The 24,629-nt window shown below is 59.7% G+C and overlaps 10 protein-coding genes across 10 annotated transcripts; 6 read left to right on the forward strand and 4 right to left on the reverse strand.

Moving 5' to 3' along the window:
• The first annotated feature begins 282 nt into the window (after positions 1 to 282).
• EIF3H (Eukaryotic translation initiation factor 3 subunit H) lies at positions 283 to 1,739 on the forward strand. The gene is made up of 3 exons (XM_047992537.1): positions 283 to 433; positions 499 to 965; positions 1,022 to 1,739. The coding sequence occupies exons 1-3, from the start codon at positions 380 to 382 to the stop codon at positions 1,581 to 1,583; spliced, it is 1,083 nt and encodes a 360-aa protein (XP_047848551.1). The 5' UTR covers positions 283 to 379; the 3' UTR covers positions 1,584 to 1,739.
• A 489-nt stretch (positions 1,740 to 2,228) lies between these two features.
• SAH1 (Adenosylhomocysteinase) lies at positions 2,229 to 4,478 on the forward strand. Its single transcript, XM_047992538.1, has 2 exons — positions 2,229 to 3,394; positions 3,454 to 4,478. Exons 1-2 carry the CDS (start codon positions 2,494 to 2,496, stop codon positions 3,900 to 3,902), a joined length of 1,350 nt encoding a protein of 449 aa, XP_047848552.1. The 5' UTR covers positions 2,229 to 2,493; the 3' UTR covers positions 3,903 to 4,478.
• On the reverse strand, positions 4,030 to 6,177 carry GOR1 (Glyoxylate reductase). Its single transcript, XM_047992539.1, has 4 exons — positions 5,879 to 6,177; positions 5,476 to 5,690; positions 4,850 to 5,310; positions 4,030 to 4,740 (listed from the first exon to the last, which is right to left on the reverse strand). Exons 1-4 carry the CDS (start codon positions 5,920 to 5,922, stop codon positions 4,372 to 4,374), a joined length of 1,089 nt encoding a protein of 362 aa, XP_047848553.1. The 5' UTR covers positions 5,923 to 6,177; the 3' UTR covers positions 4,030 to 4,371.
• Positions 6,178 to 6,370: 193 nt separating this feature from the next.
• JDV02_010778 (uncharacterized protein) lies at positions 6,371 to 8,006 on the reverse strand. The gene is made up of 3 exons (XM_047992540.1): positions 7,656 to 8,006; positions 6,942 to 7,519; positions 6,371 to 6,820 (listed from the first exon to the last, which is right to left on the reverse strand). Exons 1-3 carry the CDS (start codon positions 7,950 to 7,952, stop codon positions 6,598 to 6,600), a joined length of 1,098 nt encoding a protein of 365 aa, XP_047848554.1. The 5' UTR covers positions 7,953 to 8,006; the 3' UTR covers positions 6,371 to 6,597.
• Positions 8,007 to 9,719: 1,713 nt separating this feature from the next.
• FMP32 (Protein fmp32, mitochondrial) lies at positions 9,720 to 11,608 on the reverse strand. The gene is made up of 2 exons (XM_047992541.1): positions 10,404 to 11,608; positions 9,720 to 10,299 (listed from the first exon to the last, which is right to left on the reverse strand). The coding sequence occupies exons 1-2, from the start codon at positions 10,919 to 10,921 to the stop codon at positions 9,870 to 9,872; spliced, it is 948 nt and encodes a 315-aa protein (XP_047848555.1). The 5' UTR covers positions 10,922 to 11,608; the 3' UTR covers positions 9,720 to 9,869.
• A 333-nt stretch (positions 11,609 to 11,941) lies between these two features.
• On the forward strand, positions 11,942 to 15,138 carry JDV02_010780 (uncharacterized protein). The gene is made up of 4 exons (XM_047992542.1): positions 11,942 to 12,838; positions 12,917 to 13,138; positions 13,214 to 13,488; positions 13,561 to 15,138. Exons 1-4 carry the CDS (start codon positions 12,057 to 12,059, stop codon positions 14,166 to 14,168), a joined length of 1,887 nt encoding a protein of 628 aa, XP_047848556.1. The 5' UTR covers positions 11,942 to 12,056; the 3' UTR covers positions 14,169 to 15,138.
• A 189-nt stretch (positions 15,139 to 15,327) lies between these two features.
• JDV02_010781 (uncharacterized protein) lies at positions 15,328 to 16,257 on the forward strand (the record flags this gene model as incomplete). Its single annotated transcript, XM_047992543.1, has 1 exon — positions 15,328 to 16,257. Exon 1 carries the CDS (start codon positions 15,430 to 15,432, stop codon positions 16,255 to 16,257), a length of 828 nt encoding a protein of 275 aa, XP_047848557.1. The 5' UTR covers positions 15,328 to 15,429.
• A 1,483-nt stretch (positions 16,258 to 17,740) lies between these two features.
• JDV02_010782 (uncharacterized protein) lies at positions 17,741 to 18,644 on the forward strand (the record flags this gene model as incomplete). The annotated part of the gene is made up of 2 exons (XM_047992544.1): positions 17,741 to 18,529; positions 18,633 to 18,644. 2 exons carry the CDS (start codon positions 17,741 to 17,743, stop codon positions 18,642 to 18,644), a joined length of 801 nt encoding a protein of 266 aa, XP_047848558.1.
• Positions 18,530 to 20,653, reverse strand: PTC7 (Protein-serine/threonine phosphatase). Its single transcript, XM_047992545.1, has one exon. The coding sequence runs from the start codon at positions 20,356 to 20,358 to the stop codon at positions 19,024 to 19,026; it is 1,335 nt and encodes a 444-aa protein (XP_047848559.1). The 5' UTR covers positions 20,359 to 20,653; the 3' UTR covers positions 18,530 to 19,023.
• A 507-nt stretch (positions 20,654 to 21,160) lies between these two features.
• SDH2 (Succinate dehydrogenase (quinone)) lies at positions 21,161 to 23,312 on the forward strand. The gene is made up of 3 exons (XM_047992546.1): positions 21,161 to 21,759; positions 21,846 to 21,997; positions 22,062 to 23,312. The coding sequence occupies exons 1-3, from the start codon at positions 21,399 to 21,401 to the stop codon at positions 22,386 to 22,388; spliced, it is 840 nt and encodes a 279-aa protein (XP_047848560.1). The 5' UTR covers positions 21,161 to 21,398; the 3' UTR covers positions 22,389 to 23,312.
• Positions 23,313 to 24,629: the final 1,317 nt, after the last annotated feature.

Here is a 24,629-nt window from a genome sequence, read left to right on the forward strand (position 1 = left end):
CGTGAGGCGTCAAGAAACTGATTTGCTTCTTGTGATACCTACGGTTTGTAGCCCTTGGGGGCGATTGGGAAGCTCGAAGGACAGTGAGTCAATCCGTGGCTGGTGTCGCACACTGCGGCGAGGGCGTCGGGCATCGATGGGGTTGAAAGGTCGAGGATCAGCCGGTGCTGGTTGAGCTCCAGGGGCGCCGCCTTCACCCCCACCAATTCTGCCGCGTCTCACCGCCTCCAACCCACAACGCCCACAAATCGGCACGCGAAAAGTTCGATATTCCATCAAACGAGACGGCCTCGCATTCTCACCGACCCCGAACCTTCGCGCCAGCTCCTCTCTGTGCGTCCACACCGGTCTCTAGAGCTTCTCGAACGAAACGGACAATATGAGCGACTCTCTTAAGGATGCGCCTTTCCAGGCGGTGCAGGTCGAGGCTCTGGTGAGTCGGCAATGCCCCACTTCGATATCCAAATGCCATCATGGGGGGTGCTGACGTTGGGATAGGTGATCATGAAGATTGCCAAGCACTGCTCCTCGGCTTTCCCTACGACCGCGACGGGTTCCATCGTCGGCATGGACCAGAACGGCCTCCTCGAGATCACCAACACGTTCCCTTTCCCCACAGTCGATGGCACCACCGCCGACAGCCACCAGAACGACGCCTCGCAGATCGCCGCGGCCGCTCCTCGGCAAAAGTCCAACGTCGCGTACCAAAACGAGATGATTCGGCACCTCAAGGAGGTCAACGTCGATGCCAACAATGTTGGCTGGTACACGAGCGCCACGATGGGCAACTTTGTCAACATGAGCTTCATCGAGAACCAGTACCACTATCAAAAGGACAACAGCCGGACTGTGGCCCTCGTCTACGACGCCAGCAAGAGCTCGCAAGGCAACCTCACCCTGCGAGCATTCCGCTTGACAACTACCTTCATGAACGCCTACAAGGAGGGCAAGTTTACGACGGAGAAGTAAGTCGGCGTGAACGCCGTTTAGGATACGATCTTGTTGCTGACCCATCGTCTAGCCTGCAAAAGACGAAGCTGTCCTTCCGCGACATCTTGGCCGAGCTGCCCATTACCGTCCACAACTCGCATCTCCTCACATCTTTCCTGCACCAGATGCCTACCCGCCCCTCTTCGGACGAGATCGAGCAGCCCAACTCGCTCGCCGACCTCAAGGATGCCGACTCCAGGGTGCCACTGTATCCTTCTGTCGACACCCTTGACCTCTCCATCGACCCGTTCCTGGAGAAGACGTGCGACCTCCTTCTCGAGAGCATCGAGTCCCACTATACCGACCTCAACAACTTCCAGTTCTATCAAAGACAACTCGGCCGTGAGCAGGCCAAGATTACGCAGTGGCAGACGAAGCGCAAGGCCGAGAACGCTCAGCGCGCCGTTGCCAAGCAGCCACTCCTACCCGAGGACGAGTGGCAGCGACTGTTCAAGCTGCCCCAGGAGCCTAGCCGGCTGGAGGGCATGCTCAACGCGAAGCAGGTGGATCAATACAGCAAGCAGGTGGATGGTTTCACTGCCAACGTTAGCGCCAAGATGTTCGCCGTGAGGGAGAACCTGCTGCCCCAGTAAAACGGTCTGCCGTCAGGGGGCAGAGTCAGGGATCAAGGCACCAATTGGCAGGTTGCATTGACGGCGTTCCGGATGGAGGGATTGAATGAGTGCTTGTCTAGATTTAGCGACAAGAGTTGTGCTTGAATGCACTCGTGTGAATACCCAACGCGGGGCCATGGCGCGCCACCACCTGCCTGTGAAGACATTGCTACGACTACACACGATGCTGAATGGCGTAGTGTCCATGGGGAGGAGCTACAAAGTACCGTCTCCCTGCCTACCGGGGCCTTTGGGCTGGTGCGAGCCGTTTCGGCTACGAGGCTGCAGCGCCTGATGCACGAACCCATCGACGATTGCATTTCCGAGTCACGAGAATACTGGTAGAAATCCGCCACAAAATCAATCAGCCAGCTCAAGCATCGCCAACCAGAGCAAGTGCTGCCTGCTTACGACAGCCGCCGACGATGCTGGCGTTGAAGGGCTCATGGGCTGACATAATATCTCCCGCTCACGGATGGTGGGCTGGTGCGAGTGCCAGGCACGCTGTGGATACGGCCACATTGCGCCAAGTCATGGCCTGCCGGCGGCGGTGGTCAGAGGCTCTGTTACTCCGAAACCGATCGCCCGAGCCGCCAGGACGGCGTTATCGTTACCACAGCCACGCGCGCAGTTGCTGAGGGGTATACTGTACAGAACTTTCGGCGCTCGCTCTGGGCGCGCTCCTGCCCCGCCCGCAAGCAAATTTTGCCCCTCAATCTTCACCGCCCAATCCCACCTCGACAATCTGCCATCCCCCTCCTCCTCTCCGCCCCCCCTCGCCGTGAAAGTACTTGAACCCTTCCGTCTTCCTCTCCTCAAACACCTCAATTGTCTCGCCCTCATCCAAACTCCCATCCACCGCCCTCTCCCCCGTCACAACACAGCCACCATGTCTGCCCCCGCCCAGAAATTCAAGGTCGCCGACCTGTCCCTCGCCGCCTTTGGCCGCAAGGAGATTGAGCTGGCCGAGAATGAGATGCCCGGTCTCATGTCCACACGCGAGAAGTATGCCGCCGACCAGCCCCTCAAGGGTGCCCGCATTGCCGGCTGCCTGCACATGACCATCCAGACGGCCGTCCTCATCGAGACCCTGACTGCTCTCGGCGCCGAGGTCACCTGGACGAGCTGCAACATCTTCTCCACCCAGGACCACGCCGCTGCCGCCATTGCTGCCGCTGGTGTCCCTGTCTTCGCCTGGAAGGGCGAGACCGAGGAGGAGTACAACTGGTGCCTCGAGCAGCAGCTCCTTGCCTTCAAGGATGGCAACAAGCTGAACCTGATCCTCGACGACGGCGGTGACCTGACCCAGCTCGTCCACTCCAAGTACCCCGAGATGCTCAAGGGCTGCTACGGTGTCTCGGAGGAGACCACCACTGGCGTTCACCACCTGTACCGCATGCTCAAGGACAACAAGCTCCTCGTCCCCGCCATCAACGTCAACGACTCCGTCACCAAGTCCAAGTTTGACAACCTGTACGGCTGCCGCGAGTCCCTTGTTGACGGTATCAAGCGTGCTACCGACGTCATGATTGCTGGCAAGGTCGCTGTCGTCGCCGGCTTCGGTGACGTCGGCAAGGGCTGCGCCATGGCTCTGCACGGCATGGGCGCCCGCGTCCTGGTCACCGAGATTGACCCCATCAACGCTCTCCAGGCCGCCATGGCCGGCTACCAGGTCACCACCATGGAGAAGGCTGCCAGCATCGGCCAGATCTTCGTCACCACCACTGGCTGCCGTGACATCCTGACTGGCGTTCACTTCGAGGCCATGCCCAACGACGCTATCGTTTGCAGTGAGTACCACCCCTACCACCATGTTTTGAGTCCGCAAGGTAATCTGACAGTGGCATAGACATTGGTCACTTCGACATTGAGATCGATGTTGCCTGGCTCAAGAAGAACGCCAAGTCGGTCCAGAACATCAAGCCTCAGGTCGACCGCTTCCTGATGCCCTCTGGCCGCCACATCATCCTCCTCGCCGAAGGCCGCCTCGTCAACCTGGGCTGCGCCACCGGCCACTCCTCCTTCGTCATGTCCTGCTCTTTCACCAACCAGGTGCTTGCCCAGATCATGCTGTACAAGGCCAACGATGAGGCTTTCGGCAAGAAGTACGTCGAGTTTGCCAAGACGGAGAAGCTCGAGGTCGGCGTCTACGTCCTGCCCAAGATCCTGGACGAGGAGGTTGCCCGTCTCCACCTGAACCACGTTCAGGCCGAGCTCAGCAGCCTGTCCAAGGTCCAGGCCGAGTACCTCGGCCTCACCGTTGAGGGCCCCTTCAAGAGCGACATCTACCGCTACTAAATTTCCTCTCTGTACTACATACCCAAGAGTCCTTCAACTGGACTCGTACGTGTAACGACTTTCTGCCGGTGTCCCGGACCCGGTAATGGGCAAACTTGTGGATTCAACAGCATGAAAATTGCATGGCATCGGGGCTGGGAGACTAAAAGACATGTGCCGTTCTGATTTCTTGTTTTTGCTTTTGTTTGCGTTAAATGAATGGGCATCTCGCTGGGTGGACGAAGGCGGAACACATCTGCTTTTTCAACAAAACGGCGTTGGCTTTGACAAGACATGATTCCCCCACTGGCGAGATACAAAAGACACATGATGGATGGGCAAGATGAGGCGGAGCTTGATGGAATCGCACCGCGACGGCCCGTCAACCGCGGCCATGGATAGATGGATGACTAGGTCTACCTGAATAGACACTTCTCGCTTGAGACTATCTGCGCCAATACTGGTTTGAGATGCGTATGTCGATGGAACCTTATAAATTGGCCTGTCCACTCTCTTCGCACTGCATGGCCTTTTGCTCCGGGACGATGCTCTTGAGCTTTCCTTTGGTGACGGCCATGCGTACGTTGTCAATGGCCCACTCCTCCATCTTGGTTTCTGTCTCGAGGGTCCATGTGCCTACGTGTGGCAAAAGCAGAACATTTGGGTTCGCGAGCAGCCCCGGGTGGATATGAGGTTCGTTCTCGTAGACGTCGAGTCCCACGCTAGCGACTCTTCCGGAATTCAGAGCCTCGACAAGGGCGGCCTCGTCCATGACGGCGCCACGGGCTGTGTTTACAATGACGATGCCGGGCTTCATGATGGCAAACTGGGGTGTAGATATGATGTGACGGGTGCTCGGCTGACGACGGGTATTAGTAGTCTTGATGAGACAGACGGGCTTGCATGACCACGCACGACACCGACACCGGGAGGACAGCACGACCTCGAGCTAGGATGGACAGACTCACGTTCAGGGGCAGGTTCAGGCTGAGGACGTCGCTCTCCCTCAACAGCGTCTCAAAGTCGACGTACTCGGCGGTGGCGGCATCGTCTCCTGCTCGTCCTCCTCCTCCGCCACCACCACCACCGCCACCGCCACCGCTCAGGGGCGACCGATTATGGTAGCGGATGCGCATGCCCAAAGCGCGGGCCTTTGCGGCGAGGTTGCGGCCGATGCCGCCCATGCCGAGGATGCCGAGGACCTTGCCGCGGGGGTCGCGGCCGAGGGGGAGGGGCCGGCCGTCGGGTCCGGTGCGCCGGGCGCCGCGGGCGCGCAGGGAGGCGACGGCAGCGGGGAAGCCGCGCAGGGCGCCGAGGAGCAGCCAGATGGCGGTGTCGGCGGTGGCGTCGTCGACGGCGGTGGGGGTGTTGGAGACGCGGACGTTGTGTCGGGTGCATGCGGTGATGTCGATTTGGTCGTATCCGGCGCCTGGGGGAGATGGTGATGAGAGCTACATTACATGTGCATGGGAGGGGAGGAAGAGGAAGAGAAGAGGTCGGTTGTCTACTATCTAATGCGTGGCCGTGTAAAGGCGAGCCGGGAGGGAGGGAAGGAAAGGAAGCAGAGAAAGGTAGGTAGGTAGTGCCCACTCACCGTTATGGCAGAGGAAGCGAAACGACGAGGGCAGGGCGTCGAGCAGCGCGCCGTCGATGCGGCCCGTCACTCGGGCGGACGCAAAGGTGCGGTAGGCGGCGACGACGCCGTCGAGGGAGCCCGACTGGCATTCCGCGATGAAGTCGGCGCGGTTGCGGGCCCGGGGCCGCAGGACGTGCGCGATGTCGGCGAGGGATGCCCAGGCTTCGTGGGCACTGGAGGACGTCAATGTACCGAGGTCAGGTCAGGATGGAGGGTAGGGTGTGTGTGTGTGTGTGTGTGTACGTTGAAAGCGACTGCGTGCCTGCCCTCTGGCAACAAGACGCTTCGAGTCGATTGGTGGTGATGGTGGTGGTGGCAGGAGGAAGAGTGAGTGAGTGTGTGAGTGTTCCCGTTTACGTACTGTTCAATCTCGCCCAAGAGCAGCACCTTGGGCTTGTCTGCCATGGTCAATGGTGGTTGTTGCTGTTGTTGTTGAAACTGAAGCGATGCGTGGGTTGTCGGGACTCGGGACCACCGTGGCGGGTTCAATGAGTAGGTAGGTATGGCGGGGCGGGGTCAGTTGGAGTGAAGCAAATCACGATGGGATGAGTCCAAGGTAAAGTCGTGGACCTTGTGCGAAGCGATTGCCCAACGTTGACGCGGATTCAATTGTGTCTGGAAAGCTTCATATTAGAAGTCAAGAAGGGGTCCTGGTCACTGGTGGCCCATTGGCGGGGCTAAAGCCTGTTCGTTTGTTGTCGCTGTGTCACGTATACATAAATGGTTGAGAGGGCGCAACTTTACGTGCTAGGCATGGCATAGTATCCGCCATACACGTATTAAGGCTTGGCCTCCACTACGAGTGGGTGTCTGCAGCAACATTGACAGGCTCAACTGCCCTGCCGCTTTTCCGCTCCGACAAGTACAAATTGGTATATTTGAAAGGGAAGTCTTACAAGTCCATTTCATGGCCTGGGACTCTAATGCTGTCTAAAACGGCGCGCCATGCCCCTTTTAATCTCTCAGTTGCCTGTCTGTCTGCTGGTAAACTCGTGTGCGATATCCAGTATCACGACCATGCATTGATGTCTGAGCGCCGCCATCGGATGGTGGAGGAGGAGAATATGCGGCGGCGAGTTTTCACGCCCATGGGTACGGAATCGGGATCCTGGGGACGGTCCCAACGCGCAGGCGCTTCTGCGTACGCTTCCTTACGCCGACATTGTTCTGCAGGAACCGCGCGTTGAAGCCAATGACGGACCGGGCCATCTTGAAGGTGCCGGGCTTGATGGCCAGCTTCTGCGTCGACACGAGCCACCGCACGCCCTCGGTGCATGGAGGCGTGGTGAGCGAGCCCTCGTACCTGCGTGCGCACAGAGCAAAAGCACAATGACATCAGCTCCTTTCTCCAACAATCTCTAACAACAACAAAAAAAGAGAGATCGTCTTTTCGCATCAGGGAGAGATTCAGGGATGAGGCTTACGTCTGGAACGAGCCCGCGGAGAGGACCTCGACCAGCTCGCTCATCTTGAGCGCGCCGGTCTCGGTCTTTGTCCCCGGCCGGGCAATCTTGTCGACGGACCCGAGGACCTCGTCCAGGAGCGCTGTATTCTTCGTGGTGGAAGCGTTGCCTGCCGTGGTGTCTTCGTCGACATCGTCATCGTCGTTGTCGTTATCGTCGTCGTTAATGTCAATGAAGTTGGCAATCACGGCAATCTGCCCGGCGGCGGGACCCTGCCACACCATGTGCATCTCCATGGCCATGCTGGTGCCGTTGTCGAGGTGCTCGCTGGGCAGGTGGAAGTGGAACTGCTGCAGCGTATACGGCACATGCTCAAATGTCATGTTGCCGCCACCGCCCGCGGCGACGACGACCTCGACGGTGGTGCCGAGGTTCTCAAAGTCCGTGCCCCCCGCCGCCCTGTCGGGGATGCTGAGGGACAGGTTGCGGCCGCGGATCACGGCAAAGGACCCCGGCGACATGTCAATGGGGGATTGCTTCGAGCCATGAGCGCAGAGGGCGTTTTTGGTAGGGTCCAAGTTGACCCAGCTCGCGGGACCCTGCAGTGGTGGTGTTTGTTAGTATAGTTGTAAGTTTGGCCTGAGTGAAGGCGGCGGCGGGTGGTGGTAAAGCAAGGTGGACCGGGAAGTCATGGGTGAAGTATTAGACTCGGACGGTGCGTTTGTTAGTTAATACCTTTTCCCCTGAGTATCCGAATGTGTTTACTTTGACCGCGCCGCCCTCTGGCCTGGGCTCCAGGATGGTGCCATATGCGCACGACGCACTTACCTGGCCGGTCAAGCACAGAAACACCAGACCTGCTGTTGCTACTGCTCGGAAATACATTTCACAACAAGAAGAAAGAGAGGGGAGAAGAGAGTGGTGTGGGAGCCTCGGATCAGGCTCAAACTTGGAGCAGAGTTTCGACTTGCGTGAGGACAGCGATGAGCGGGCACCAACACCACAACGGGAGGCCTGGAAACAAAAGAACATAGGCGAGTGAACCGAGTGAGGGAAGAGTAGAGAAACAAGGGATTTCTACTAATGACACCCTGACATGCTGCCTTGCCAACAGAGGACGCGCCGTTGAGCATATAAGCTCGCGTGCCACACGAACAAGACAGCGGCCTACAGAATGCATATGCAAGGAGCCCATGGATATTCTACTGCCTGCCTCGAATTATTGCGAGTGGGGGCGGACAAGTTGGTCGTCGGTGATGGACTGGATCTTTCTTCCTCGTGTGTCACTCATCAGAGCGTTGCCTCGCGTTCTCCATATGGGGAGGAGGAGCGCCAGCGCTGTGCGTCTCGGGAGGCGTGTCGCCGGGCGATGGAGGAGTTGAGGCATAGCCCACACTCGAGGGGGGTTCATGCCCCGTTTTGCCGGCCCGCCACCGCTGGAAAGTCGTCGAAGCGATAGTATGCATATGAGATGAAGGAGCATGGCGTTACGTTTCACGCTGCTGTGAGATTGAGGTTAAAATGATGTTTGCCGCCACGCGAGCGGGGAGGGAAAGCGGCCCCCCCTTCCGCGGTTGTAGGAGGAGGAGGAGGAGGACAGAGGAGGAGGACGGAGGCTCCGCAGCCCAAAGAAGGCCATGTCAACGGCCACAGATAGGAGGTCCCCAGTTCCTTGCGCTGGGCATGCGGCTTAAGCGAGGTATCGCAGCCAGACGTTCTCGTCGGGAAAACACACCCCGCGTACGAGGTATCATGTGGCGGCTTCGTGCAAACCATGCTCTAGGCTCGACACGGAAAGAGGCTGGAAGGCATGTACTAGATCCCAGCGGCTGGACGGCAACTGCGCACAACAGCGGGAGAAAAGAACCAGAGGCCTAAGCGTACGGTAGCAGTCACCTGGCAATATTGACGTTCCCTGTTGCGGTGTCCTTAGAGTCCAGCCGGCCTTCCGCTGTCTGTGGTTTCAAGACCTCATCCAGTGAAGCCTGCGTACAAGCCTTCCCCGCGTTGACGTGATCGGATGAGACTATCGTGGGTCGTTGGCGTCCTGCATCTTTTCAAGAATCACAACAGCTCTCCATCTCTGGTCTGGGCCAGGCAGACGCCACGGCCGTCAACTCCCTCCGAGCGGTCCCTTTTTCTCGGCGCGGGGGCGTGGCGGTCTGATGTTTCTGCCACAATAAACAAGTACTGCTGTGCGAAAGTTCAGTAGATGTTGTAGTAAGTACAGTGCAGTGTGCAGACCCAACATCCGGAGTTGACTGGCGTCTCTCGTACTATCGTGGCCAACGGGGCAGGATCCATCAGAGGATCGGGTCTTTGCAGGAGCTTCTTGGCCGGCGGCCCCTTTGGCTCGAGCGCGCGTGCATGTTCAGGACGCTGCCGAATTTCACCGTCTTGGCGGCTTGCGCTCCTGCATGCATGGTGTTGTACGAAGTAGGTCTTGACGCGTACAGGTAAGTAAATGGTGTGGTCTTTCCCGCCTAGCCCCGCCCTGTGTCTTGCCGGTGTGCTACTTCTTGCCTGCGTTGGCGCCAGGGACATTGACATTGACTTGTTACCATTGACCGAGTCTCAAGCGGCCTGACTACCGAATAGTACTGTCTTAATAGGCAAAGGATAGATGATAGGATCAAATACTCGGCGAATGTGCTCCCACCACCAAACTAAGTTACTTGGTGCACAAGCATAGAGCAGAGCAATGCTATCAGAGGAGCAATGAGCATGCCCAAGTCCGTTCGAGGCTGGTCGACGTCCTCGTCTCCTCCTCGAAGCATCTGCGCACAGCGAATTTCTGAACGCGGCAAGTCTTTGTATATTAATATCAATGCAAGCTACGCGGGTATCGCAAGTCCAGCCCTGCTGCCTGTCAACACATACCACCGCTATAATCATAGAGCGCCGTCTACTCTGCATCGCAAACTCCGCCCGTCGCCGCCACCGCCGCCGCTACATGAGCAAGCGCCAGGCACCGAGCAGCAGGGCCGCGAAACCAGTGCAGACGCCAATCAGCCACTGCAGCGTCTGGAACTTGACCTGCTCCAGCTTCTCGCGCAGCGCCGCCACCTCCTGCTCGATCTTGCTCTCCGTCTCCTTGATCTTGAGCTCCTGGCCCACGGCCTCCTCGCGGATGCGGCCCTTTTCGAGGTTGAGGTCGAGGCGCACGCTGGCCTGGGTGCGGCCGATCTCGTCGCGCAGGCGGCTGCTCAGCTTGGTGATGTCGTTGGTCAGGCGCTCGTGGGCGCTGCGCGTCGTGTTGGACTCGGTGCTGTCGGCCGAGAGGAGCTCGGAGCGCAGCTTGGCGAAGTCGACCTTTTGCGTGTACGTGGCCTTGGCGGCGTCCTCGCGGAGGACCATGGTGCGGGTGAGGTTTTGGATGCTGCGGGGGGGAACGTGTCCCGGAGGGTCAGCGGCACGAGCAAAAAAAAAAGGTACTACGTGAGGCGAGATGCGGGGACGTGAGCGGCGGCCAGGCGGGCGTACCTCTCCTCGATGACGTCGTTGAGGACCTTCATCATGGCCACGGACTGCTCCTCGGTGAACCCCTCGCCCTGTAGGCGCTTGACGAACTTGAGCGTATCAAAGTGGTGGTCGCGCTGCCGCAGCGCCGTCGCGTGGAACGCACGACGCAATATCGGGCTGCTCCTCCTCCGCGGCGACGGCGGCGTCGCAGGCGCACCATCCGCGATGGATGAGGGTCTCGCGGGCGGCGACGAGCCATGGTAAAACGAGCGTCTCGCGCCGGACGTCCGCCCGTCCTGGAACGCGACAGCCCACGGCCGCGATGTCGATGCGACGGATCGAGACACTGCGTGCGGGGTGGCGGCGGCGCCCGCGGCCCAGCTCAGGCGCGGGAGCAGAAATCGGGGGAGCATCTCGGCGGCCATGAGGCTTGGTGCTGCTGCCATGGGGGGCGGACGAGGAGTGCGCGGCGGCAGTTGCGTTACGAGCGGGCGGGAAAAGGGGGCGGAGTTTGTTGGCGACGTTTGGGCTGAAGGCATGAACGTGTGAAGGTGGAGGGACGAATTTCGGCGATCATCGGCCCTGAGAGGGGTCCCTGGCGCGCGCGGCGACGGAGCTCCATGATTGGTGGGCTGTTATGTAACAGCTGTCGCAAGCCCGCCGCCCGCGACACGGAAGCGCGCGCCCCAAGACACGCTGGGCTACCCTGAGCCGGTTGAGGAATATCATTTTCCTTGTCCCTCAATTCAATCTCGTCAGATTAGGAGGATTCACGGAACAAATCCGAAGTCGTCCAAGCCTACATGCTCAATTCACGTCAGCACGTCTGGACAATCGAAATTCGCGATCGGCGGACAGCTTTGGCATGGGGCCTTGACATTCGGCAGAAGAAACGGCTTTCCGCGGCATTTGAGCTCCCACGGACGCCAATGAACAAGCTGCTGCGACCATAGACATGGAATGGAGGACAAGCAACCCTGAGTTACCTCAGCTCGGCAAATTGGCAACGCTGAGTATCAATTTCTTTCGAAGGATCCGCCATCTCCAAGTTCGATTGGACGGGTCAGCGCCTCGGCTAGAGGTTCAAACTTGGTACGAAGTACAGTTGAGCAAGAAACGAGCCAGTGCTTGTTCCTTTGCCGACCGCGTTGTTTGCAATTCTGTTATCTGTTGGCGGATGACATTAGGCCTCGGCGCAGGTGTCCCGACTCGGCGTAGAGTTGAGCCTTGCTTGGGGCAATGAGGATCATGCGTGGCTCATCAAATGTGACCACCCGACGGCTTATTATCTGACAAATGCACAAAGCAGCAGCTTCGACGTTCATTCGTCGCGGTTTGTTGCACTGGCCGCTGCTGGGCGGGAGAACCCACGCAATGGCGGGATTCAGAACCGGAGTTCGGAATTGGAATGAACCCGATTCTCGAAAAAAGGGCAATTAGCGGGGTCATTGCCGTCACCGCACGGCATTCACGATTGCCGCCCGAGGGCGAACCCCGACATACAACTCGAGGTCGAGGACGCCGCCGGCCACCCATGGTCAAACCCGCTTCTTTATTATTGTACATGGGGTTCAATGCCTTTCGCCCCCTTGGAGTCTCTTACTGAAATCCGAGATTTGAGGCCCTCGTCCAACGTCAGCCATTTTATCCGCCACGGTACCAGCCAGCGGGGTCATGACCGACGGAACCATGTCTACGGGAACGGGGTCGAGCAACGGCCTGCCCGCGGGCTATGGCCGTTCGTGCACCAACTGCTCCAAGGCCAAGTGCAGGTGCATACTGCGTTCTGAGGGTGGGAGCTGTGAGCGCTGCCACCGGCTCGGCAAGGAGTGCCACCAGATCGCCGCCACCCGCAAGCGCACGTCCAAGAGGTCCACCAGCTCCAGGACGGCGCAGCTCGAGGAGAAGCTCGAGGACCTCGTCTCGATCCTGCGGGCCACGCAAAAGGGCGACCAAAATGTCCTAGATGCATACGCCTCGTCGACGACGACGACGAAGCCGTCGACAAAGGTCCACGCTTCCTCGATGCCCCATCTGTTCCCAACCAGCCGCCTCGACTCCCTAGCCGCTGCGGCAACAGCGGACACGCCGCCGCCGCCGTCGGCTCCGGAGCCTGCCAGCAAGTCTTTCTGCGTTGACACTGCGATTCCAAGCATTGGCAGCGATGCGTACGTGCGCCCTGAGCCGACGCCGGCGGAGGCGGAGATCTACATTGGCAAGTTCCGCGACTGGCTCAGGAACTTTCCCTTTATGCATCTTCCCGACCATGTCACGGCGGATGCGCTACGTAAAGAGCGGCCGTTCCTGTGGACGTGCATCATGAACATGACATCAATGTCCCTGCCGCAGCAGCAGATCCTCAGGGACAAGGTTCGCCAGGAGCTTTCTGATCGCATGGTGTTCAACAACGAGCGAACCATGGACGTTCTGCTGGGCCTGATTGCATACATAAGCTGGTAAGTCATGGTTTAGACGCAGTCAGCGGCGCGAGAGCCCATTCATTGCTGCAGCGTCTCACACTACATGTTATACAGGGCCACCATGAATACCGGACCGGGCTCGAAACCCTTCCTCATCCTGTACAGCCAACTAGCAGCCACCATCCTCTATGACATGGGATTGACGCGAAACCCGCATGAGGAGCACATGTCCGGCTTGTACCTGAAGGTTTGGAGTCTGCGGCCGACCCCGCCGCCCAAAGTCCGGACAATGGAGGAGCGCAGAGCAGCCCTGGCGCTGTGGTATCTCACCTCCGTGTAAGTGCAACGCGGACAGTGGCGCGCCGCCCCCTTGTACAACGAAGCTGACATGTAGATTGTACCCGCCTGCAGGTGCACCTCGTTCATTGGCAAGATGGAGACGCTCCACTGGACATCGCACATGGAGGAGTCGCTAGAGACTCTGGATCGTGAAAAGGATCAGCCTCTCGATGAGATCCTGGTGGCGCTCGTCCGGACGCAACTCATCAACGAAGAGGCGCAGAAGCTCCTGCGCCTTCAAGGCTGCGGTGACGACAGCCAGGGACCAACCCACATCTACAAGCCGGGCCTGCTCATGCGTCTTGAGGAGCTCCGTCGACGGCTCCCGCCGGCACTGCACTCGCACTGTACGTCTTACCTCTCCTTTTGCACGGTTCAGCCAAAGGGGAATGACTCTTGTCTTGTCTAACAAGCCGCAGATGTTGTGCAGCTGCAGCTGTACGCCACAGAGGCCGAGGTCCACTCGGTTGCGCTCTTCACTGGCCAAGCGATCCCGGAAGCCACGAGGATCAGCAGCATGTTCTCGTGCACCAAGGCATCGGCGACCTGGTTCGAGTGGTTCTTTAGCGTACCGCTCATGGAGGTGCCGGGCCTGCCTTTTAACGTCTACGTCAGCATGTCCCACCTGCAGGCGATTCTCTACCGGCTCACCACGTCGGAGGATCCGGCGTGGGACAAGCAGGTCCTCCGCAACACGGCGGACCTTCTCGTGCTTCTGGACAAGACCATTGACGTCTTCTGCAAGGTCGGAGAAGTGTACTGCCTGCGCACCGACGACAGCGACGGGACCGTCTTCCTCAAGGGCGCTAGGATCCTGCGAAACGTGAGGAACTTTTGGGAGCCGGCGTTGGCTCATATATTGAACAACAATCTGCCGACCCCGACCAGCCAGACGAGTCAGCCGTTGAACGCCATGCCGCCGTTGGAGCCGAAGATGATGATGGACCCCAGCCACATCATTGGGCCGGGATTCGACCTCAACGACATGACGTGGATGACGGATATTTTCGGGCCCTGGGAAACATAAGGATGTCCCCCGGTTTATCAATCGACGTAATAGAATGCAGCAGAAAGCGACCGCCGGTTTGCGCGGCCGTTGCGAGCGTCGCTCCGCCAGAGTGCGGATGGTGATCCTTCGCGCCCGCCGCTGGCGGGGCAGGATAACCACCAGCATGCAGCCAACCCTCCGCATCTCGGTTTCGCAGGACTGGAGAAGGATCGCCGTTGGCAAGAAATTGCCATTTCCGACGGATTGGAGAGTAGGGCGTCGCTACGCAACGGAGCACCACTGTGGCATTGCTACCGTGGATGGGCCTCGCAAGCTGCGCCTTGTATACGGCAGCGTTTCGCAGGACGACAGCATTGCGCGGCCTATTGGATCTGTTTCCGCGGTCCTACTAAATCTGTCTCACCGAGTGGCAGATCTTCCGCCGATTGAGCCGCAGCCTTTTGAGCTGTGGCCAGGGCGCCAAAGGCCCTCTGTTGTGTCGCAGCATGGCACAGATCGTCCCCGAAAAGGAGCTGGCAGCGAAGCGATAATCGTACTTTCAGCGACGGTTCCGGCTCGAAGGAAGGCTTCGGCGGCACGCCGGACCTCGCACTCAGAGAAGCTCCGCCAGCGTACGTCGAGAACCCTGCCGACGATGCGGGGCTCACCTTCGGAAACGACGACGACGACAAGCACGCCGAGGGTGACGAGGAGGGCTACGTCACGGGGTGGAAGGAAGCTGTTTGGACTGATGCTCGCCATCACGATGGCTTGTTTTCTGGTGCTGTTGGACATGTCTGTCATTGTCACACACTGTACGGATACGCAGGCGTCACTCCACTTGTATAGGGCTGCGATGGATGCTTTTAAGGCGAAGACAGTAGGGTGGATAGGACGTGATCGGTGGTTCGGTAGCAACGTCACGGGGGGCGAGTTATTGGGCGAAATAACTTCCGCCGTTCTATGATACGTACATCGTAGAACGATGAAATTTATTCGAAATTTCCGGATCAAGAAACATACATTAAAGTCACACGGCGGGCCCAAAGTGTAAACGTGCGAGTTGATGGCTGGTGTTGGACTACGACCGCAAAGTAGAATACTATAGCTGAGGACCGCCTGTGGTTGCGGGTCTTTGGGTGGTGCTCCCGCTCCAAAAGCTTGACCACCAAACAGGCTTCGTACTTCATACATCCATCTCACTCACTCACCACCACCACCACCACTACCATCCATCATCGCATCAGTCCTCCACCGCACATCACGTACAACCGCGCATCCGAAAGCGTGCACGCCCGCTATGAACCGGCCACGCAACCGGCAGCCGCGGCCAAACCGCCATCACGGCGGCAGCAACAAGCCCAGTACCACCCCCACCGGCGCCAGCAGCAGCAGCAGCAGCAGCACGCAACAGCAGCAGCAGCAAGACACCACCGCCACCGCCACCAACAACAACAACAACAACAACTCCCGCCCAAGCCGCGGTGGTCGGCCTTACCGCTACTACACCCCCGCCACGCCGCAGCAGGCCGCCGGCACGGTGCCGACCCTCCGGCAGGTCGTCCCGGGGGCGTCGGTCCACGTCGTGCTCAAGGAGGACCAGCCCACGGGGCGCGAGACGGCCGGCATCGTGGCCGAGCTGCTCACGCGGGGGGACCACCCGCGCGGCATCAAGGTGCGCCTGCGGGGCGGGCAGGTCGGCCGCGTGCAGCGCATGGCCGACAACACCACCACCACTGCTGCCTCTTCTTATTCTTCTTCTTTCCCTTCCTGGGGCAGGAACGGCGAGGAGGCAGGCAGCAGCAGCAACAACAACAACAACAACCGCGTCGCCGCTCCCCCTCTGTCAGCGGGCAGGTTCACCCATCGCTACACGGACGTGAGGCGCGAGCTGGACGAGTTCCCCGAGGGTCCGCCGGCGAGGAGCTTGGCGGATTTCATGCCCGCGCTCCTGCCCGACAATGAAGACGCCGCGGCCGCCACGGGCGGGGAGCGGCGGCGGCGGGTGGAGGAGGAGGATGTGTCGGACGCGGGGCTGCCGCCTGTCGTCCGGTGTCCCGTCTGTGAAGCGTTTGAGGGCGACGAGACGGCGGTGACGCATCATGTCGAGCGCGAGCACTTTGGCTGAGAAGATGGATGCCGACTTGATGACCACCAGGGGGGGACTACAACGCCTCGGATGCCAAAAGACGACCTGTCTGCCTGGAGCTGCAGTATGAGACGGAAGTCCCCCGACTTGCTGAGAGAACGAAGAAGTAGGCACCGACATAGGGAAAAGTGCCAAATCCGAGGAGTGAAATCCGAGGGTCTGCCTATGCGGAACATCCGACGCGAGGCGTTGGGCCAACACACGTTGTGGTTTCGCTCCGCACCGGCTGCTGGTCTCTGGAATCTCCGCACGGCGAGGCAACACCAGCATTGAAGTCCACACCGGGGTCCATCACTCAAGCAGTTTCCAGCCGGGGGTGCTGCAGGTCGTTGGATAACACGTCTGTCCCGTCCTAGGCTGGAGACAAGGAAACCTGGTGTCTCAGGACCCATGTTGACGTGCCTTTTCGAAAACCAACGGGTTTGCGATGCAGCATTGCGGCGCTGGCGGATGTCACAGGCACCACTTGTTGGTCAAGGACTCCATCTCGGCCGCCCTCAATATTATACACTGCACCTTCCGATTATGTCGAAGCGAGGTCAGCTCGGCATGCAGCGCACTATGCAAGAGACCCAACGGCAGCGATTTTGATGGATACGACTGGCCCCGTCGGGTTGGCAGAAGCAGGCACCGAGTATGCTGGGTGTTCAGGCAGCCAATAAACCAGCTGCGGAGCAGCCTCCTCTAACGACATGTTGAACTCGATCTTGATAAATATCGCATGGGCCTCAAATGTCTGATGGCAACTGCTTCTCACAACACAGTAGTAGCATATTATTCGGTGAGAATGGCACGAACGGGAAAACTCAACTACCATGGCTCAGGCATCGTCACACAATGGCAAGATGGAAGAGCTGGCCCTCTACGGTGATCCCGAATTTACCGCTTTGCGCCGCAAGGTTGACATTCCGTACATGCCTTGTCTGTTAAATCCATGCTTTGCGCCGTCTATAAAGGAATCTTTGCGTTCGAATGCAGGTTCTTTGTCCGAGATGCTTTCACTCAACAGCCTTGCTTGCCCCCGACAAGGCCGCTAACTGAATGTTCCCTCTCCCAAAGCACACCGGGACCGGATCAAGTCCTCATCAAGGTCGTCGCGGCCGGCTTGAACCCTAAGGACTGGAAGGTAAACAAAGCGCATAGCGCATACATAGTCTGACTTGGACGTTCGACACTTGTATATGACTTTTTGGCCCGTTTGATGACCGAGATCCCGCCTCGTGTAGCACACCGAGGACCGCACGGAGGACGAGGCCTTCAACGTGGGCGACGACATCGCCGGCTTCGTCGAGGCAGTCGGCGAGGAGGCCTTTGAGTACCCGGCGACCGCGTGGCCGCGTTCCACCGCATCGGCGAGCCGGGCGGCGGCTTCGCCGAGTACGCCGTCGCGCCGAGCTCGACCACGTTTCGCCTGCCGCCCAACGTCTCGTTCGAGCAGGGCGCGGGCATCCCCCTGGCGGCCATGACGGCGGCCATTGCGCTGTACCAGGCCCTCCGGCTGCCCCTGCCGACGAGCGTGCCGGCGCGGCGAGGGGGGGACGGGGACGGGGAGGGGGAGGAAGAAGGCACCGCGGGTGGTGTGCTCATATACGGGGGCTCGACGGCGGTGGGCGCGTACGCGCTGCAGCTCGCCAAGCTCAGCAACCTGAGTCCCATCGTCGCAGTGGCGGGCAAGGGCATCGAGTACGTCCGCTCGCTGGATGCCGCGACGCACATCATTGGCTACCGCGACGGCGACGTGGCGCAACGGGTCATCGAGACGGTCAAGGCGCACGCCCCGGGACAGCAGCAGCAGCAGCAGCCGCCGTTCCGCCATGCACTCGACGCGGTGTCCGACTTTGGGAGCCACAAGGTCATCAGCGACATTCTCGTCGGCTTGTGCGATAGCAGCGGCAGCGGTGGTGGTAACGAAGGCGAGGGCCATGTCGGGCAAAGGAAGAAGAACAAGATGATGCTAATCAACATGCTCGACCTGAGCGCGGAGATGGACGACTCGTGGCAGTGGCCGGACGGGGTCGCCTGGTCCCTGACGTTCGTCGCCAGCGCGTACGGGCGCAAGCACCCGTGGATGAGCGAGGAGCGGGCGCGCGCGGACAGGGACTTTGCGTGCTGGTTCTACCGCTACGTCGAGCGCCTGCTCGCCGACGGGAGGCTGAGGCCGCATCCCGTCGAGGTGCTGCCGGGCGGGCTGGATGGGGTGCTGCAGGGCGTCAAGGACTTGAGGGACAATAAGGTGTCGGCGAAGAAGCTGGTTGCGAGGTACGTTTTCTTCTTCTTTTTTTGCGGCTGTGTGGCTGGTCCCCCTTGGTGAGAGGAGAGATGATGGTTTTGGTGGTGACTGACTTTTTGTCCAGGATCGCCGATAGTTACTCCGGGGCTTTGACCGCTGGTGATTGCGTGTCGTGCATGGGAAGAGCCTACCTGTATAATATAAACGCATCGACGTCGAAAGGGGGGAAAAAGGGCGAGAATGTGAAGCAGATGGCCCTGCTACAGCCAGTCACGATCCATCCCGATGTCCCACTTCGTGCGATAGAATCATCATCGTATTCTCATTCCCCATGCTTGAATTACTCAAAGTAAAGACGCCCCCAAGCCAAGGGCTCCCAAGAGCAACCCTACGGGCTAATTCATAAAAAAAAAAACTTGCGTGATGCTGTCTATATGCTGATGGTGATGATCCCCCTGCGCCACTGTTGTTCCCGCGGGCGGCTCAGCGCCAACAAGCTCTTGAAGCTTGTGCTCTCAAAGCTTGCTCTTGGCGCCGGCCGAATCTTCGGACACGACCGCGACGACGACGCATATGTCGTCGACCTTGCCGCCGCGCCACTGCTCGTGCGGATAGTACTTTTGCACCTCCTTGGCGAAGGGGCCGTCTATCTTGGTGTTGACGCTGGCGCTCTTGGCCGCCCCGACGAGCTCCGTCGCCAGCAGGCTCTGGAGCGTCACGGTCCGCTCCGGCGTGGTGGTGGTGGTGGTGGTGGTGGTGGTGGCCTCGCCGGGAGAGCCGCGGTCGCCGCCGGCCCGCGCCCGCGCCCGCGTTAGGGCGTCTATCGAGTCGGCGCAGCGGACGCCGCCGGCCTCGGTCATCTGCCAGGCGCCGCTCGAGACCATGACGCGGCTGGCGATGCGGAGGATGTCCTGGTTGAAGAGGTTGTCTAGGACGCCGTCGGTGGCGAAGATGAGGACGTCCCCGTGCCGCAGGTAGTGCTGCGTCACGTCGGCGTCGCGGGGCAGGTCGCTGAGCTGCGTCCCGCCAAAGGCGGCCATGCGGGCGGCGAGCCGCGGGGGGATGAGGGAGAGCTGAAAGGGCGTGTTGAAGGCGTGCGTCTGCGGCTCCGAGTAGGCGTTGACGCCGTTGAGCCGCAGGTGGAGGAACCCCGAGTCGCCGAGGTTGGCCACGTCCAGGGTCCCGTCCGGCGCGGCGATGGCGACGCACGCCGTGCTGCCGCCCGCGTGTAGGCTCTTGTCGTTGCACACGGCGTCGTAGCCCCCTTGCATCAACCGGCGCGCCGTCAGGGGCGGGCTCTCGGCGCCGTCGTGTTCGTAGGCCACCGCCGCCATGTAGTCGCAGAAGCCGTGGGAGAAGTCGGCCGGGTCGACACCCGAGTCCGTCCACCCCCCGACGCCGTCGGCGACGCCAAACGCCACGGCGCCCGAGTCGTTGACGCGCGAGACGAAGAATGCGTCGTGGCCCGAGTCGGGGCGGGAGGAGCGGCGACGCTGCCGCGGGGGCTGGATGCGGTTGTAGGGGTTGAAGTGGAACACGTGTGTGGACGGGTCGTACGGGCGGTCCTTGGCGATGAAGGAGGCGGCGATGTTGTAGGAGAATCGGGGGTTTGTCGCGAACGACGACGACGAGGTTGAGGACGGCCGTGACGGCGTCCACGGGGCGCCCGCGTTGCAGGCGGAGGCCACGGGCGGTGCCATTTTCGCGCGGCGTAGTAACGGGACTGTAGACGTGGGCATCAGTCGGACCGCCCCGCGAGAAAAGGTGCGAGAAGAAGGGCCACTACCTCTAGTAGTAGAGGAAGCTCGCCATGTTGTTGAGGCGGCCGCTCTGGCGCTGGATGCAGCCATGGGGCAGCGGAGGGCGAGACGCGATGCGCCGCCGGGTCGCTTCGTCACCGGAACAGATAGTAGGGTCCAAGCAAGCGTCTCCCGGCTCGAGCAGTCGTTGAGCAAGGCGCTCGGACAGTCATGTACGACGCGGATGCTGTGACATGTTGGGTCTGGGTCTCGGAGGAAGCCAGATGGTGAGAAAATCTAGGGCTGCCAATGTGGCTTCCCATGGATAAGTTCCATTCTTAGTACACCCACTGTAGCTCTGTGGGCTGAGGTGCCATCCGTAGGGGGTTAGGGGGTGCCCAAGGGACTCTTACGGGGAGCCATGCCACTGTAAGAACTGGAAGCTGGAACCCCCCCCCCCCCCGCCGGGACGGGGTGTTGTGTTGGGTCAGTGGAGGTCCACCCAAGACGCGCAGTTCAATTGGCACAGTACTCCGTACTAGGTAGTTACGGAGTACATTAGTACGTAGTCCCCCAACCCTGCGGCGGTGGCGGTGGCGGCGGCAGCGGCAGACCGACCTGGCCGGCCCGGCACAAGCCGTAAAAATAGGAAATTCCAAGTCCCATCGGCGAAGCTGGGCCCCGGGCGCCGATCGTATTACCTAAGCGGCAGGCATGGAGCATCACGGGACGCAGAATTGTTATCCGAAGTCGTTCCGCATCTTCACAAGCATCGGACCCGGCTTTCTCCTTCCTAGCCGAATTGACAATGTCGCGCCTCTGATTGGCCCCCGGAGGTGAGCCGCTCCAGTCTTCCAATAACCGAGGATGGCTACTTGTGCTCTGCTCCCCCAAATTCATGACGATTACGACCTCACGCCACCCTGTCCGTGTCGCCGTGATCCCCCCCCCCGACGAGACAATTCAGAGGTAGTCTCAGCCAGCGCGCCTCGTGCGTCGGAATCTCATCAACTACCTCGATTTCTCCGCTCGATCCCTCCATATATCTTCTACACTAGCTTGCGACTTCACCCGTGCAGCTGGTTCCCCCTCGGCACACGTGGAAACGCCTCTCCTCGTCCTCCCTCGTCCTCCGAAACAACGCGCCCACAATGGCCGCTCTCCGCTCTTCCTCGACCCGAATTCTCGGCTCGTCCGTTCGGACGATGGCCATGCGCCCCGGTGCCGTCTTCACCCGCTCAATGGCTTCGGTCAGCGACGCGCCGGCCGAGCAGCAGCCGCGCATGAAGACCTTTTCCGTCTATCGATGGAACCCCGACACGCCGAGCGAGAAGCCGCGCATGCAATCCTACACGCTCGACCTCAACAAGACGGGACCCATGATTCTTGATGCCCTGGTCCGCATCAAGAATGAGCTTGACCCGACCCTGACCTTCCGACGCAGCTGTCGTGAGGGTATTTGCGGCTCTTGCGCCATGAACATTAACGGCCAAAACACCCTGGCCTGCCTGTGTAAGTCTTCGAGCATCAGCATCGGCCGCGTCTCTGCGCTCCCCCATGTAAACCCGAGCGCCTCGACTAACGCTCGTTCTCCGCAGGCCGAATCCCCGCCGAGTCCGCCTCCGAAGTCAAGCTCTACCCTCTGCCGCACACCTACGTCGTCAAGGACCTGGTCCCCGACTTGACGCACTTCTACAAGCAGTACAAGTCGATCAAGCCGTACCTGCAGCGCGACACGCCGGCGCCAGATGTACGTGGAACGCGCATAAGATGAAAGATGATTAGTTGGCGCAGAGGATACTGACCGAATGCAGGGCAAGGAATACCGCCAGAGCAAGGAGGACCGCAAGAAGCTGGACGGTCTGTACGAGTGCATCCTGTGCGCTTGCTGCTCAACGTCGTGCCCCTCGTACTGGTGGAACGCGGAGGAGTACCTCGGCCCCGCCATTCTGCTGCAGTCTTACCGATGGCTCGCCGACTCGCGAGACGAGCGCAAGGCCGAGCGCAAGAGCAACCTGGAAAACAACATGAGCCTATACCGGTGCCACACCATCCTCAACTGCACACGCGCTTGCCCCAAGGGCCTGAACCCCGGCAAGGCCATCGCTGAGATCAAGAAGCAGATGGCGCTCGGCGCATAAGGCGCTCAGAGCAGTGGCGGCGAGGGCGTGGGAGGTTCCTTTTCTCTCAGTGGCGAAGATGGGTGGCATTAGACGTTTACCGACTGGTTCTTTTGCTGCGGGTCGGAAGGTTATGGTATACAAAACCGCGGGATGGGACGGAGAAACGGTTCCAGGACGGGACCGCAGGGACTACGGTCCCGTGTATAAGCATGGACGGTGTTGTACGTCGAATGTCTGATGCAGAATAGCAATTTTTTTTTCTATGTTACGCCGGAGTCGTCGGCCACGATGGCGGGTCGGGACGTTTGGCCCGAGAGTCGCGGTCGACTCTGGGCCACTCGTGTGCCTCACATGTCTGTCGGTCGATACATCAGTCGATGGAACAGCTCTGCGGCGACTTTTCTCGAACGTCTCCGACGCAACAATGCCGCGTCTAAGCCGCCGATAGCCCAGAGGATGCGTCGTCGCGAACTGCTGGGTACGGGAGTGCTCCCTGCTCCGGGTCCGGCCGGTGGGAGGGCCATTCATGACGAGCGAGATTTTCAGGGTGCATGTAGCCCGCATGGTCCTACCTACCTATGTACCTATGCAGCAGCGCGGCTCGGGAGGCCATGGGCATTAGCATAACAGAGACCACACACACACACACACACAGAGGCTGGCTCTCCCGCGCAGAGTGACATTGGACGCTGGGCAGCGCGATGGCAAAGACCCTGCACATCATTCGGTATTGCCTCCCCTCGCCCTGGGCTCCTCCCGACGATCCGGCAGCTGCTGCTTTGCCCACATGAAACCTGGTCAGGTTGACGAATACATGACGAGAAGAATACGAGATTGTTGGCGATCGATCGGCTATTCAGTCTTTGCATTGACGTAGGTGTTGAATAACTCTTAGCTGGACGACGTAGATCCCCAATTCACACCGCAGTTCCAGTTCCGAGGAGGAAGGCATAGCCGCCGCCGCAGCCGCCGCCACCTGGCGGTGCAAGCGGGGTCTCAAGAATTATGCACGTATGAGCCCGCAGTACATACATACATGATCGATTGTCATGGGACGACCGCTGACCGACCGACCCATAGCATAGCATAGCATAGGTAGGTAGCTGCTCGTTGTTCGTCGTGCCGGGGCCAAGCTTGTTTCGCCACGATGCAACCCTGGGGCTGGGAACCGGGCATCGGGGCCTTTTTCAGTCCTTTACCTAGTACTAGCGGTAGTAGTAGTAGGCGCAGCCCAGATGCAAACGTTCCTGCAGGCGCGGCACATCCTACGTACGATACTACTACAGCAGCACTTATGCCGCAGGGGTAAATATTCCGCGACGGAGGAGAAGAAAAATCCATCAACGTTCTAGTCTGACGGTCGGCCGTTGGATCAGCAGCAGGTCGGTCAAGAATAGCCCGCCCGCCGGCTTAAGGTCTGGCAGGGCAGAGGCGGGTGTCAGTGCATGTACGTGTATAAGCTGTGTCTCCATAATATCGAACTCAGGGGAGCCCAGTCGACGGCTTCGATCGCAGGACGTGCATACGAGGAATCAAACTAAACGTTATTATTACAAAGAGCCAGTAGAATGCCGAGCTTACAATGTATGAAGTTACTACGATCCACGCTGTAGGTAAGAGTGATTTTTGCAGAGACTTGACGGGGGGCAGCACAGCCGTAGCATGTGCACCTACGATGGGTTGCAGTCGGGAGTATCTCACGATAGTTTCGTAGCCGGGGGCGAGGCGTTTGGCACAGCACGTCACGTTTACCATTGGAAATTCAGTTTCGCACACCGACAAAAACGAAGTTTGCTAAGCGTCTCCTCGAGTTACCAATCCTCTGTTCCTCGCCGTTTGCTACGGCGCGGGATCGAGAGCAAGCGAGCCCAGCGTTCATGTTGCCCCGGCACTTGTGCGGCGATCCTCCATGTCGCTCGCCCTGGCTACACCACCATGCGGCTTGCACAACAAACTTTTCCCTCCCGGACGCGGGCTCATCGGGTGCCAGTAGTAGGGATGGGTCGATTTCTCTCAGGGTGGCAACCAAGACGTAAAAAAAAAAAAAAAGGGAAGACAAAGGGCACAACGGGTATGCCTCTGCAGGGCCCCCATGTGGTTGCATTGCATGACATGACATGCGATGCGAGGCCGGCTGGGCCAGCAGGACAATGCAGCGGGCGCAAGCTTCGCTCGACATTGTTGATGGGCGGGCAGCGTCGGATCTGCACTTCGGCGAGGACGACGGCGGCGGTGGTCTGGCGAGGCCCGAGGCTGGTA

This window comes from Purpureocillium takamizusanense, chromosome 14 (assembly GCF_022605165.1).
Source record: "Purpureocillium takamizusanense chromosome 14, complete sequence".
NCBI classification, from domain to species: Eukaryota; Fungi; Ascomycota; class Sordariomycetes; order Hypocreales; family Ophiocordycipitaceae; genus Purpureocillium; species Purpureocillium takamizusanense.